The sequence below is a fragment of the Dacryopinax primogenitus genome (genome assembly GCF_000292625.1).
Source record: "Dacryopinax primogenitus strain DJM-731 SS1 chromosome Unknown DACRYscaffold_13, whole genome shotgun sequence".
Taxonomy (NCBI): Eukaryota; Fungi; Basidiomycota; class Dacrymycetes; order Dacrymycetales; family Dacrymycetaceae; genus Dacryopinax; species Dacryopinax primogenitus.
In genome coordinates, this window is record NW_024467210.1 from 347,190 (window position 1) to 361,618 (window position 14,429).

General features: G+C 53.9%; 6 protein-coding genes across 6 annotated transcripts; 4 read left to right on the forward strand and 2 right to left on the reverse strand.

The window, feature by feature from the left end:
- Window positions 1-548, reverse strand: DACRYDRAFT_108998 (uncharacterized protein; the record flags this gene model as incomplete). Its single annotated transcript, XM_040768781.1, has 2 exons — window positions 1-297; window positions 339-548. The coding sequence occupies 2 exons, from the start codon at window positions 546-548 to the stop codon at window positions 1-3; spliced, it is 507 nt and encodes a 168-aa protein (XP_040627149.1).
- Window positions 549-1,071: 523 nt separating this feature from the next.
- DACRYDRAFT_16812 (tryptophan synthase beta subunit-like PLP-dependent enzyme) lies at window positions 1,072-2,302 on the forward strand (the record flags this gene model as incomplete). The annotated part of the gene is made up of 3 exons (XM_040771229.1): window positions 1,072-1,469; window positions 1,523-1,998; window positions 2,046-2,302. The coding sequence occupies 3 exons, from the start codon at window positions 1,072-1,074 to the stop codon at window positions 2,300-2,302; spliced, it is 1,131 nt and encodes a 376-aa protein (XP_040627150.1).
- Window positions 2,303-2,389: 87 nt separating this feature from the next.
- On the reverse strand, window positions 2,390-5,276 carry DACRYDRAFT_109000 (uncharacterized protein; the record flags this gene model as incomplete). Its single annotated transcript, XM_040768782.1, has 4 exons — window positions 2,390-4,305; window positions 4,354-4,462; window positions 4,515-5,011; window positions 5,057-5,276. 4 exons carry the CDS (start codon window positions 5,274-5,276, stop codon window positions 2,390-2,392), a joined length of 2,742 nt encoding a protein of 913 aa, XP_040627151.1.
- Window positions 5,277-5,727: 451 nt separating this feature from the next.
- Window positions 5,728-7,501, forward strand: DACRYDRAFT_54559 (Rft-1-domain-containing protein; the record flags this gene model as incomplete). The annotated part of the gene is made up of 4 exons (XM_040775273.1): window positions 5,728-5,993; window positions 6,033-6,467; window positions 6,515-6,675; window positions 6,723-7,501. The coding sequence occupies 4 exons, from the start codon at window positions 5,728-5,730 to the stop codon at window positions 7,499-7,501; spliced, it is 1,641 nt and encodes a 546-aa protein (XP_040627152.1).
- Window positions 7,502-7,752: 251 nt separating this feature from the next.
- DACRYDRAFT_23218 (uncharacterized protein) lies at window positions 7,753-9,536 on the forward strand. Its single transcript, XM_040773159.1, has 4 exons — window positions 7,753-7,840; window positions 7,922-8,268; window positions 8,330-8,590; window positions 8,638-9,536. The coding sequence occupies exons 3-4, from the start codon at window positions 8,363-8,365 to the stop codon at window positions 9,139-9,141; spliced, it is 732 nt and encodes a 243-aa protein (XP_040627153.1). The 5' UTR covers window positions 7,753-7,840; window positions 7,922-8,268; window positions 8,330-8,362; the 3' UTR covers window positions 9,142-9,536.
- A 165-nt stretch (window positions 9,537-9,701) lies between these two features.
- DACRYDRAFT_117307 (tryptophan synthase beta subunit-like PLP-dependent enzyme) lies at window positions 9,702-11,200 on the forward strand (the record flags this gene model as incomplete). The annotated part of the gene is made up of 6 exons (XM_040770359.1): window positions 9,702-9,875; window positions 9,942-10,237; window positions 10,292-10,311; window positions 10,359-10,517; window positions 10,566-10,871; window positions 10,920-11,200. 6 exons carry the CDS (start codon window positions 9,702-9,704, stop codon window positions 11,174-11,176), a joined length of 1,212 nt encoding a protein of 403 aa, XP_040627154.1. The 3' UTR covers window positions 11,177-11,200.
- Between the last annotated feature and the right edge of the window lie 3,229 nt (window positions 11,201-14,429).

The window sequence follows — 14,429 nt, forward strand, 5'->3', positions numbered from 1 at the left end:
TTATGTGGGGGCGGAGGCAAGGTTTCTGGGCCCCAGACTGGTGAAAGGCAGCATTGTGGGGCCTGGGGTGAATGCTGGGGTGATAGAGGAAGGTGCCGGGCTGGGCAGGGTGGCAATGGTGGTGAGTGGGCAGGCCCACTGGATGGAGCACAGCCCTGGGAGTGCACTGCTGTGCGCTCCATCAAACTTGCTGCACTGCTGCCCAACCAAGGCAGCAGCAGAGGTGGTGAGGGCGGGGACAGGTAGGGTGGGGGCAGGGGAAGGAGGGACGGTGGGCACCGCATCCGGGGCGGTGGCCTGGGTGGGTGGGTGGAGCCACCATGCAGAGCGTGCCGCACCATCTGCATGTGCCCACGCTCCTGCACTGTCCCATGGCCCCCAGCAGGCTGCACTGGACACGGGCCATAGGGAGGGGAGGGGAGGGGTTGGGGGAGGAGGGGAGCATGCTGGGGGAGGTGCAGGGGGAGGGGGAGGGGGAGGGGAGGGGGAGGAGACGGAGGCACAGCGGAACGCGACGGTTTTGCAGGCTTGAGGGGGGCTTGATCCATCCACAGGAGAGGTCCGGGCCAGGGGGAGAGGTCCAGTGTCTTCAAAGGTTGACAGTCAGCCCCGCATCACCCAGGATGGGTAGCACAGACAGGCCAGAGGTTCAAACGAAAGCAGAGCACGTCAACGTCGACGTGCAAGAGAGAGCCCACAATGTTCGAAAGCGTGGGAAAACGGGAGGAAGAGAAGAATTTTGATTCCGGAAAAAAGCCACGTGGGCTTCTGGCACCCTCGGCAACGGTGGGACGATATGCAGGGGAGGAATTGCCTTTTTCGGAAATTACGGAGGTAAATTGCCCCCATCCGTGTGAACACAGATAAAGCTCTTTCCTTTTTAGGGAATTATGGACGCAGTTTGCCTCCGCTGCGCGCGTCCTACACCTACATGCTACTCATCTTGTGTGCGCTCTGCTAGATCCGACCGAACATAAACGCTCATGTGGCTAGGTGAAATGTGCTGAATGTCAACATAAAAGTTGCGCTCCTCTCAAACTGCACTCACCAACGCCGTCCCCGCGGTCCACTATGCCGTCGACGCCGTCCTCCCACCTCTGGTTCCAGACGTCCTTGATCTACAGTTCACAAATCTCTGCACGTCTAGGATGTCAGGTCTACCTCAAGCTCGAGACGTTGCAGCCATCTCAGTCGTTCAAATACCGTGGCATCTCCCTCTTTGCACAGAACGCCATCGCCCTGCACGGACGGGAAACGCATCTCGTCGCTGCGAGCGGGGGGAACGCGGGCTTGGCAGTGGCATACGCGGCTAGACACTTGAACGTCAAATGCACGATCTTCATCCCAGAGGCAGCGAAGAGCGTTAAGCCAGTGCTGGAGAGGGAGAAGGCAGTCGTTGTCGTCGGAGGGGAGGCATACGTAGATGCACTGAGAGAGGCAGAGAAGCTCGTCGCTAGCTCTCCTGATGCGTACGCCTCCTTCATGTTCAGCTTGTTCGCAAAACCTCACTGCATGTACACAGGGTAATGGTTCCCGCATATGACGATCCCCTTCTCTGGCGGGGCCATAGCACCATGATCACGGAGCTCACCTCTCAACTCCCGGCTAACACCCCACCTCCAAGTGCCATCCTCTGCTCGGTCGGTGGTGGTGGGCTTCTAGGCGGTTTGCTCACTGGTGTCAACTCGCTCGGCTGGAGGGATACGACCGTCGTCGCTCTCGAGACGGAGGGGAGTAACTGTTTCCACCAGAGCATGCTGCAGAATGACCGGTTTTGTGCTGTTGCACAACGCCCAGCGCTTCCGGACGGAGTGACAGTGCGGTCAGAGGAGGAGGGAGTGAGGCTCGTGACCCTGCCGAGGATCATGAGCCGCGCTGCGAGCTTGGGAGCCAGCAGCCCCAGTGCAGGTGTGGTGAAGATGGCTTTGGAATGGAGGAACGTCAGATGTGTGACCGTGCGAGACGAAATGAGTATGGGTGCGGGGCTGCTGTTCCTTGGTGCCTTGTTTCATACTTCCTACACAACGACCGCTAACCCACCACAGAGGAGCACAAGATGCTCATCGAGCTAGCGTGCTCGACAACCCTTGTCCCTGCCTATTCCAAACCGCTATTTGACGCCATCCTCCCCCCAGCATCAGGACAAGACCCCTCCAAGCGCACGGTCGTCTTCATCGTCTGCGGTGGTGTCAAGATCTCACTGCACGAAATAGAGGAATACGAGAAGTTAGTGCATGCGGATACAAAGGGGAGCGAGGCGCTCATAGACGGACAACGATGGGTGCATCCTGTCGGCCTCTAGTACAGAAGTCGGAACCGGGTGTGTAGATTACAGTGAATCTAGTGTTGGGTATGAAGTACATCTTTCAATCCAGGAACTAGATAAAGCCTAACCGCGAGCCTGCATACGACTGCTCGGAAACCAAGGGGATGCCTGTGGTGTCCCGCTTGCCCACTGGTGCGGTTGACGTTCGATCAAGTGCGGAGGAATGCTCTTCGACCCCATCGCTGCAGGCTGCTCCCACGTCATATCTTGCCCCATACCCAGGTTCTTCTGGATTTCATCGGAATGCCACGCTGCAGGCTCCCCGATACTTTCCACTTCCTCCTCTTCCTCTGGCTCTGGACCCGCTGGCTCACGGAGCATCAGCTTCTCTTCTTCGCTCGCCTTCATTCTCCTCTCCCTTAACCCGCCGACATAAGCCTTACACGCCCACCTCAGGAACCCCACATCCTCAAACCTCCCGCGCGCAACCAATCGGTGATGGAGCAGCTCCACATCCCTAAATAGGAGCACGGGTGGCACAGCATCGTCCGACTCTGAGAGTGAACGTTCAGCCTGCGAGGACCGGAGTGCAGGACGAAATGCGAGAGCTTCTCCTGGTGTTTGGGGACGTGCATGGAGAGAGACAGGAGGGAACCGTTTCATGAACACCCGGACGAGGGAGAGAGACTCGTCCAGCTGGTCAGTGAGCGCCGTGACACGGATCATCGCTGCCCAGCAGCGTTCAGCCACACGAGCAGCAGCACTTCCGGTCAGCGCCGCGGGGGGAGGCATATCCCCCTTCGCTCCTGAGAGCGTGCCCAGCTCTTTGGACAGATCCCACGCCAGGAGGCCACGTCCATTCTTCGCCAACCAGGTGAGCCAGTCCACCCATACCAAACGAGCAAAGTCGAGCGCCTTGGACCTCTCTTCCTTCCTCGGATATGCACACCTCTCAAGCGCATAGAGGTACGTCCACGCGTTCGGCTCGAACCGGTTTGTTGCCTGCTCGTGATACCGTGCCATAGCAGTATCGAGGCTCGAGTGTGCCCAGTGTACAGATTGGAACGAGTTCCACAGACGCGGTGTGAGGACGACCTCTGCAAAGAGCGGGGTCTCTGTGGGGGAGGGAAGGGAGGGATCTTGGGGAGCAGATTCTTCCAGGATGCGGGTCATGAGCGCCTCAACTTCTCGTATGACTTCAGCATGACTTTGAGGAACGACGGGGGTGAAGGTAAGTGTGTCGACTTGAACGGGTGCGCTCGGTAGTGGCTCATTTTCCTTTTCAACAGCCTCCTTCTGTGCCTCGATGTTCTCCTCCTTCTGAGCAGCCTGGGTACCATCGACAACCTTGACTTTCGCCCTCACAAACGGCACTTCATATGCCGCATAAGCCTGGAAGACCCCCACCATAGTCCTCTCATCCGGCTTAACCCCCCCGCGCTGAGCATCTCTCAGCATCTCCGCCAGTATCCACCTCGCACGCGGGAGGTCTCCCAATCGCTTGGCACTCTCGAGCAATGCGAGGTAGGTGTTCATGTCTGGTCTAAGCACAGGGCCGGTAGGGGAAGGAAGCGTATCGCGCGAAAGCTGGATGAGCTCCCCAAGAAGCCGAAAGGCTTCCAGCGCAGTGCTTTTACTCCTCGCCAAGACGTAAATGAGCGCGTTATACGCTTCCGTCGTCGGAGAATGCGCAGAATCTTGTGTCATCTCTGTCCACAAGTCCTGCGCTCTCTCCGGCTGGGGACGCACGCCCGCTCCACACGCACGGAGCATGAGAGTGTAGATCTCCCGACTAGGAACGGGGTGGGCGACGAACCGCATGTGAGCGAACAGTTCCCACGCGAGCGTGAGATCGCGGGCTGCCCCAATTCCGCGGCGGGAAAGGAGGGAGGAAAGGATACACGCGTACGTGGATTGAGAGGCGGGGGTGTTGCTGTTTTCCAGCGCATGGAGGTGGGTAATCGCTCGTGCCAGTTGACCAGAATAGGAGAGGGCTTTGACAATATAGTCTTGTGGAATCTGGGCGGCGTCTGGGAGAGCTGAGGGGCATTTAGGTTGAAATCGAGCGCGTGTAGGGGTGCACTCACTTCGGTTCATGTAGCTCGTCAGGTCCTGAACATCTTCAACCCATCCTTGTCGGGCGAATGCCTCCAGCACCTCCCTCCTTAGCGCGTCCGTAATCGGGAATCCCGAAAACTATACAACCCAATGAGTGCTACTACTATTATATGGACCAGACAGTACTCACCCGCATCAAGTAGAACACTTCCTTCACACTCGCCCGATCTCGGAAACACGCGGCTGCTGCCAGTAAAACACTCCATTCTTCTCTGCTTGCAACTGGCAATCGTACTCCCGGTGGACTAGCATCCCAGGGCATTTCCGAGTTCTCCGATCCATGAGCATTAGCAACGAGCGTGCGGATCCGGTGCAGTGCGATCGGGTATGATGCACGGAGTTCATTGCGTATATCCGGAGTGCGTTGTCGAGGTACTGAGCCTGCAGCGAGGAAGAGCAATGTACGCCATCGTTCTTTGCTCGTTTCTCCCGATGTTGGTTGTGCAGGCTCAGACTTCTGGGCGGTCGAAGACTGAGAAAGTTCTTGTTGTATTGCAGACGCGCTCCGCCGGAGAATGTTTGATTCTTCTGCTTGGGAGAGGGGGATAGATCCCACAAGTGGGAAATAATCTGTGAACAAGTCGAGGCGGGAGTGAGGTGCTTGTTCTGATTTCGATTTCTCGGCTCCTGTTCCTTATTAGCCTGATGACTCTGCGAGAGGTTAACACCTACCCGAAGCTGTGAGCAAGCGCTGATACAGGCCCTGAACGATCTCAAGCTCTCGCATCCGGCTTCCTATTGCAGGGACAACCTTCTTCTCGGGTCCATCGCCCAATGGGTTGCTGACAAGCGCCTCCCACACCCGCTCAAAATCTTCCTCCTCATAAGCTGGCAAATCCCGGGTATGCCACTCCACCGCCTCCATCTTCGCGGCCATCTCATTCTTGAGCATCTCGACATCTCGTTGTTTATCCCTTGCACACTCCTCACGACGCGCTTCAATCGCAGGTTTTAAGGCAGCTTTGCGGGCGCGTTTGGTGCGCCGAGCACGAAGGACGGTGCGCTCCTGTCTTGTTCGTTTGAGTACCGGGCTTGTGGTTGAGAATGTCCTGGTAGTCACGACTGAAGAATAAGGGAATAGTCTGATGCCAGATAATGTTCTCCTACAACCTGCAGTTGCCAGGAATGATGGAACAGTGCCCAACATGGTGAACAGTGAATATGGCTGTTAAAGTGAATATTCACCATTGATCATAATTTGGTATGTGGCAGTGTACACAGCCACCAAAAAGTCGGGGTCCTCTCTCAGGGTCCACGTCCTGTTGAGGGCGCAGTGAATGATATTAATCACTGTACTACTTATACCTCTGCATTGAAGTGTATCCCTTGCACACTCTCTGAAGATGTCCAATTTACACACTAAACGCACTTCTGTTCTCTCTCAAGCTACTCTTCTCTCTCTCTCTTTATCGACAGCAACGTCTCTTGTCCTACTCCAACTCCTCACACGCGCAGTCACCTTCATCCTCAACCAGGCCCTCGTACGTATCGCACCTCCAGAAGTGTTTGGCACCGCAAGTGTGCAACTCGATCTTGTACTGTCGACAATATTGTTCTTGTCTAGGGAAGGTGTTCGAAACACGCTGCTAAGGAGTACCGACCAAGGCAGGTCCGCCCCTGGCACCCGTACACTCTCAGGCGTTCAGAGGCAAGCACAACAGAGTGCTAACCTCTCCCTTCTCCCGATCTACGCTGGTCTGCCTCTCTCTCTCCTTACATCTATGGTATACTACTCCCTCACGTCTTCCACTACTCGCACACAATCCCATTTCACTCTCGCAGTCGCACTGTACGCGCTGGGGGCATTCCTCGTCCTCCTCGCAGAACCGTGGCATGTGCGCGCGGTGAACGAGCTTCGGATGGGCGCTCGAGTACGAGCAGAGGGCGTTGGTGTCGTATCACAGAGCGTAGCCACGTTTAGTATGATGCTCCTAGGAGGCGCGGAATGGGCACTCGCAGCGTTCGCAGTGGGAAAGGTCATGTACGGTATCGTACTCTGTCTAGTCTACATCTGGGAATTCCGCTCCGACTCCCCATTCTACTCTCTCTTCCCCAAAAAAACCGTGGAGAAGGTGCACGAAAAGTGCGCCCTCTTCCTTGCTTTCTGAACTCCACACTGAAATGAAACAGCACAATGACGACGTATTTCGACCCACACCTTCTGAGGCTCTCGATGGCCATGTCCGCCCAAGGCGTTGTCAAGCACTTCCTCACAGAAGGGGACTCACTCATCCTTTCCCGCTTCAGCTCGCTCAAAGACCAAGGCGGCTACGCTCTCGCGAACAACTATGGTATGTTACCCTTTTCCCCTTTCAAATCGTCGCTAACGGCCCATCAGGCTCATTAGTGGCACGCATTGTCTTCCTCCCAATGGAAGAGACATCCCGTCTTTTCTTTTCTAAGACCCTCTCCGCACCAGACGCGCTCCCCTCCTCCCCCGATCCTTCAAGTTCTAACCCCGCGCCCTACCCACAACCGCTCACCGCCCTCCAAGCAGCAGCAGACGTCCTCTCCTCTCTAATGCTATGCGACACTCACCTCCTCCTGTTCTTCCTCTCCCTCGGTCATCCTCTCGCCTCAACACTCCTCACCTACCTCCTACCAAAGCGGTACCTTGCCACCTCCGCCCCTCGTGTCCTTACCGGCTACTGCCTCTATCTCCCAACGATGGCCTTCAATGGGATCCTGGAAGCGTTCTTCGCCTCCACGGCTGAGCAAGCAGACCTGCGTCGTCAATCCTGGGCACTTCTATTGTTCTCCGCGACATTCCTCTGTGCTGCTCTAGGCCTCATGCGCACTCTAGAGCTAGGCGAGCTGGGCTTAGTCTATGCGAACACGCTCAATCTAGGACTACGCGCCGCATACTCCTGGGTCTACATACGACAGTACTTCACCGCCCGAGGGCAAGCGGGACTCGTAAGCCTCAAACGCGCCTCCCCTCCTTGGGTAGTATGGACGACCTTCCTCCTTGCCGGTGCGCTGCTCCGGGTAAGCGAGAGGAGGAAAGAGGCATCTCTGTCCGGGGATCTGACGCACTTGGGATTGGGAGTAGCCTGCGGGCTTGTTTGTTTGGGAGTTTGGTCAGTCTTTCCTTCCCTGACTTTGACAGAATGCTGATTACGCGGTAGCACGGGCACGCAGAGGGGCGCCGTAGGAGGGTTGCTGGAGTTTGTCAGGAAGAGAAAGTAGTCCCTGAATGCAAGGTGTCGTGTGACCATAGCCTGACAGACTGAATTGAAGATCACGTAATTTACTCGGTAAATTAATCACAGACACCGTTATCGTCCTCATATCTTCCTTCGTATCAGCCATATCCTCTGATATCCTATCACACCCCACACGCCCCCATGTCTAAACAATCTCAACCTTTCAGAGTCACTGAAAGAACTGCCGATAACCCCGCGCCTGTAAGGAGATAAAGCCGAGTCACGCATTGACACTTATGGAAGCAAATTGGTGAGTTCCTTGGCGCGTATTGATGTAACGACCCCCAATATCTCGTTGCGATGTTGCCCTCTGTCTCAAAACAATCCTCAGACTCCACCAGCTCGGGGCTAACGTTCAATCGCAAAGACCTTGACAAAACTGAATTAGAGACCGAGAAATACGTGTGCGACTGGACGGAACACTGTCGGGATATCACGTCTCTGGTTTATGACAGAGCAGGGAAAGAAGAAATCACGACATTTCCAGACACTTGGTTTACCTACACAGTACCCAGTGGCGACTTATTCACGACGAACGAGCTGTCTCTCAGCGATGTTAAATCCGTAGCGGCCACCGCATTGCCATATGATGCGGACACTCTCGTCCAGATCGTAATTGAGACAATCTCCGTGCGCCCAACATCATTGACACGGATCACGAGTGGCTCATATCATGATGTGAGTATATTCATGAAAGACGAGAGGCATCGATTCATTGGTACTTGTGTCCGTCTTTTAGGTTATTCTCGTCCGCACCGCACATGGCGCAGAGATGGTCCTTCGCTTGAGCAAGATGAACGGACTCGCGACGCGACGTAAACTGTTGTGCGAGGCGGCTGTCCTACAGTTCTTGACGGCGAATACCGCCCTCCCAATTCCTATCGTACGGTTTCATACTACGGAGCAGACATTTTCATCGCACAATCCGCTCATGTTGGTGTCCAAGTGCGAAGGTGATCGTCTCGACTATGTCTGGGGCAGAATGACATTGGAGAGCAAGGTGAGCACGAGTATTTTGGAGAGGAGTATGTGTCTGATCCTCTGCAGACGTCGATCATCCAACAAATGGCCGGATTTGTCTGCGAATTGTTTCGTGTCCGACGGCAGACGCAGATAGGTACACTGCACTGGTGGGATCAGACCAGATGTCACGTCATTGCACCGTCAGGGACACTATCCCGCACTCCCCCTGCTGCCTTTGCCTGTGCGGACGACCTCATCCTTTTCTGCCTCGATTGCAACGCCAACGATACCAACGTGATTGGGACGGAGGAAGTGGACAAAAGAGATGCACTGGCAACAGTGCAGCTCATCCGGTCAAACCCTGAGGTGTGGAAGGCAGAGCTTCTGGAGAACGACATTCAAATGTTGGTTCATTTGGATTCAGAACCCCGAAACATTCTTGTCACCGAGACTTGCGAAGTGACGGGACTCGTGGATTGGGAATTCTCCATGTTCCTGCCACCTGGCCTTGCTGTGCAGTACCCGGTAAACAATTTTATTGCGAGTATTCGCCCTTCTAAACTGAAACCAGTCTTGGGTACGATATGATGGCCCATTCGATCCCCGGTTCAGTCTTCCACAGTCGAGGGTCATCAGATATTGGGATACGAGTCCAGCCGATGCAGATGTGCTGCGGCGTGCGTTCGCAAAACTGAGTTTGCCACGTTTCTGCATTCAAAGGCTGTGACTCACAATCACTAGGCGATTGAACAGCTTGACCCGAAATGTTACGCGGCCTTGTTGTCCAATACTGTTCGCAAGCAGCTCCTGGAATGGGTGATGACAACCACACCGGATGACGGACTGTGATGTCTGTCCAAGTGGTTCAGTCATGTACTACATGAGTACCGTGCGTCTCACCAACTGATAGTCTATACCAAATTATAGTCCTATTTCAATATCACTAGCAGATAATCAGTCATACCCTGACTTGAAATATATTGAATCCTACCTGAGCAGAAGCAAGGGACCTGCAGATAAGCGCTGGTGCCAAGGTTGCCAAGGTCCTGCATGTGCGCAGTGACCGGCGCGGTACTGGGCAACACTGTATTGATATATATATATTCTCCTTTCGCTTACGCTAGACTTGTACTTTAATACCCACTTCGATGCCCATTGCTCGCCGACTCTCTTCACGCCCGTCGACGCGTCCTTCTACGCCATCCCAGCACTTGCTCCAGCCAGAAGTAGACACCGAGAAGCCGTTATGGAGCAAGACGCCGCTATTGAGGTCGGAGAAGATGTCCGACAGATTGGGATGTGATGTGTATCTGAAGCTTGAGGTGTTCTCTTCTGTCAGAATGGGGCGCTATATATGGCTGACCGTATGGTGGTGGTGTTAATCACAGAACCTCCAACCACCCCTGTCATTCAAGTACCGTGGCATATCCCTCTTCGCCCAGCGCGCATTGGACGGCCACGGTCCGAATGTACATCTCATCTCCGCTTCCTCTGGCAACACCGGCCTCGCCCTCGCGTACAGCTGCAAGCGGCTCGGCATCAAGTGTACGATCTTCCTCCCCGAGGGGGCATGCAGGATCGTGCCCCTGCCTGAGAGGGAAGGGGCGAAGGTCGTGGTAGGAGGAAAGGAGTATGTGGATGCGTTGGGAGCGGCGAGGAAGGCGTTGGAGAATGAGAAACATGCGTGAGTCGTGCTCTTTTTTCATTAACAACACTCTAGCTGAACCTTGCGTTGTAGAGTGATGATCCCCTCGTATGGTGAGTCATACATCTTGCTATCGCATTACTAAACTGATTAATGGTAGACGACCCCATAATATGGGAAGGACATGTCTCCATGGTGCACGAGATCAAGAGACAACTTCCCCCCGGCGAGCGCCCTGCAGCGATCTTCTGCGCCGTAGGAGGCGGAGGCCTACTGGGTGGAATCATGCAAGGTTGTACCGAGGTCGGGTGGCCTGACGGTCCGTCTTAGTCTCGAACAGCCCCAGACTCTGCTAACCTTAGAGCAGTCAACATCGTTGGATGCGAGACTGTGGGATCCAACTGTTTCCACCGTACGATGGTCGCCAACTCCTCCTTTGCCAGCGAGAAGGGCAAAATCCCTCTTATCCCGGCCTCTCTCGCAAATGGTGTCACTCTGCAGAAGGAAGGAAGCGTGAAGATAGCTTCTCTGGACAAACTTGACTCTCGTGCTGCGTCCTTGGGTGCGACCGCCCCTTCTGCAAGAGTCGTCTCAACCATTCTGAAGAGAGGAAGAGTGTGCTGCATGTCTGTTCCCGATCCGCTTAGCATGGAAGCGTGTGCACTCTTTGCGGGTATGTTTTCTGCCCCTTCGCTCCTTCCTCTAACTGAAGCCTTATCAGAGGAACATAAGATGCTTGTAGAACTCGCCTGCGGTACCGTCCTGGTACCTGCCTACAATCCAGCTCTGTATCATACCATCCTTGCCTACCATCCCACCCTAGAGAATGACCCAGAGACCCGCCGACCGCTCGTGTTTATCGTTTGCGGCGGCGCTAAGATCTCCGTGAAAGAGATCGAAGAATATGACACTATCGCCGAGAAGGAGGCAAGGTCGCACCAGTTCGCATTCATAGATCGCATAAAGACGGAATGGTAGATGTTGTAATACACACGCATTTCACTGCTCTGATAACTATGTATGTGCACGCTCATGTCACGGCAAAATCTGCATGACCTACAGCTGTAGGTCGATGAGATACGACGACATCCTCCAGTCATGGGTGTTGTGAACATGGCACTCTGGCAGATGGTCTAAGAGGAAGGCAGTGGTTGCGCCTAAACCTCTAAGGCTAAAAACATCCGTTGCCTGGCTTTCCGTACAAATCATTGCCTTCTATGATCGAATTGTACCGTTAAGTCTCTACCATAATAACGATCGGATTGGATCCATCAATCGACAACTTCCATTCCAGGTTCTAGGATCCCACGAAAACGGTTGGTTTTCTATATCTATCAACATACCCCACCTAACTTGTTCCCCATTAGGACCTGCCTCAGTCAGCAATGTTCTCACGAACCGAAACGTTCGCCATGCCGGAAAACCTCCCATTTCCAATAGAAGTGGTTCTCCAAACCATAAAATCTCCATCGAAAATGATGATGCTGAATTCGAATTGCGTGTCTGTCACCCAATCCGCTACGGATCCATCAATCTGGACACTGGAGACGAAGACATCTTGGTTCGGTGGTCTCCTCACCACACCATCTCGATATGAAGCCAAGTCCAAGCAGAACGACGATGGTGCGGAGTACACTGTCGAGGCTGCCCTCGGCGTGAAGACCGTTGCGATATGGACATGCAAAGCTATGGAAGGTCCACCCGACGATACACCATCGGAAGATCAGGGTGAGGGATGGACCGAGTTGACGGAGACGGCTGTAGTCACGGCCCCATTTCCCTTGATTGGGATGGTAACTTCTTTATACCGGAAGAGCCACGAGGATGTGTTGAAAGGGCTTCTTGATCTGCTGAGGGTACGAGCGCCTGCAGATCAGTCTCAGCGGTGATCCATAAGCTCATCGCGGCTACATGAACATGGGAGTCATGGTTTGCTGCCTATAAACATGTAACACTAGTCGAGTAGCAAACATACGTGGGTGAGAGAGTACGTTGGGATCGGCCGACTGAGAACATGATCACCCATACACTTGTTTGTGCCTACCCAAATCCATCCGACGTTTCAGCGGCCGTGCCAAAGGAACTGCGGAGGTCCATTTGGCAGTTCTACGTGGTACCGTACATGAGCCGTTCGCTATCCGTTTTTGTACAGAGCTTCAGTGACAGACAAACAGATCTTGAGTAAGTGTTGTGCATGCTTACCGCTCAAATCTGATGTGTCATGCAGCCCAATCCCCTGTATTTGATCCAAAGCGGGCCGCCAACATGTTTACCCGAGATGAGACGGTCGTCATAACCGTCAAATACCCCTTCTCAGTGGATACGGTGCTCAAGATCGTGAAGTCTCCTGGAAGGATGTTAGCACTTAATCCAAACACGATCGCTATTGAGCAAGACGAGACAGATCCATCATTGTGGAATCTGGAGACCAAATCGTCCTGGTTCGGTGGTTTGATCACCACACCGGCTCATTATCATGTCAAGGCAAAGTTTAACGACGATGGAGCGGAGTACTCGCTCTCAGTACCCTTGGGAGTCAAAACATGCGCGTCGTGGTCGTGCAAGGCGATCACCGGACCTTCCGAGTCGGATGATATTTCAACGACGGCGGCAACAGGCAGGGACAGCTGGTCAGAGTTGACGGTGACAAGCACCATTACCGCCCCGCTACCATTGATCGGCATGGTCACGTCATTGAGTAAAGAAGGCTATGATGGCCAGATGAAAGCCCTTTTGAGGTTGCTGGAGACGGACAACGAGCGCAGGAAGGTTGAGTGAATTCTGGAGGAGTCGCCATGGCAAACAGGGGACAGACTCAGCGATGTGATTGACGAGTTAGTTTTTGATGATTGAAATGATCCTATTTGTACGTAGATTGTGTCCCGGATGTACCTCCAGGATTTGTCGGATCACTAGTACTGTCAATGTGGAGAGAAATATGATCGGGGTCCCACGGCTGACTTCTTCACTGCCACTCATTACGTAGGCTTCTTAGTTCTTGACCACCGCTTTATACTGGACGCTTCCTTTGATGATGACCTCGAACATTCCTTGTATCAACATCTAACCCCTGGCCCAAAGTGCGGTTTTGTAAGTCTGTACTACTCTGTACGGAAAGATTCGTATTAGACCAACGTAACTATTTTTCTCCCGGACTGGCCGTCTATTTGATCGGCAATGGCCGCTCAACTTCCCGATGAGCTATTCCTTCAAATCTTCGAGCTGCTTCCCCCATGCAATATACCTTATAGAGGTGGCTATGAATCGCTGTATCGAAACGTCGCGCTCTCCTGCAAAAGGTTCTACCGTCTCATTCGTCCTTTTGCCTGGCGGGCAATCACGCTTTATGGCATGAAAACACTCCGCCAACAGGCACTCGCGATATGCCAGCGAATCAAGAACGACCCTAGGCTGGCTTCAGCTGTCCAGTCTCTCACGCTTATATCTTGGGACCTGGGCCCCGATGCTATATATCTGGCTCGAGCGGGACAGCTCATGCCCGCTGCGTATCTTCGACAAGAAACGGCGGCAGATGTCAGCCGTGAAGCAAGCCGAACCGTGGTATATGATGCCGTCGCTGCGATGACGAAGCTTGAAGTGCTTCATGCAGAGCGATGCGCATTTATTTCTCCGTTCGAGCGAATCTTCGGCGAAAACACGAGTTTGAGCGAGCTATCGTTCTCTGGATGTTCGTTTCACACCAATACGACCGGACACATCAAGTCCAAACTCTCCCAACTGTCCATCAATGGAGGCAGCGAAGATCAAAGCTACATAGCACTTTGTCTTGAGCTGGCCGAATCTTCTCTTTTGCGCCATCTCGAAGTGGTCAAGACATTTGGAAGCGCCGGTGTGATCCTCCTTCCCGTTCTCAGCAAACTTCACTTCCCATCTCTCGAATCCTTCACACTGAACGGCCTTACACCCATTGACGTTCCGGCCCTCTGCACACTCTTCATCGCCCATCCGTACATAAAATCCCTCGCCTTATACCTGGATCAAGGCGAAAGCGGGTTCATTCCGTTCTTGAACCCTTCTCTTCAGCCTTGGAAACAATTCGAGTACGCGCGACCCACCCACCTCACGCAATTCACCGGCCCATGTGGACTCGCACAGCTGTTCATCCCCGGATGTCCAGTAGAAGATGTTACGCTGCTGGACGCTTTCCAGGCGTTTGATGCGAGCGGGATGGCCGAGCAGGTCCGGACGTCTCTTATGCGCAGTACATGTC

Coding starts and splice junctions, on each gene's coding strand:
- DACRYDRAFT_23218 (XM_040773159.1), top strand. CDS start 8,363: ATGGTCCTTCGCTTGAGCAAGATGAACGGACTCGCGACGCGACGTAAA. Junction 8,591..8,637: donor GAATGACATTGGAGAGCAAG/GTGAGCACGAGT, acceptor GATCCTCTGCAG/ACGTCGATCATCCAACAAAT.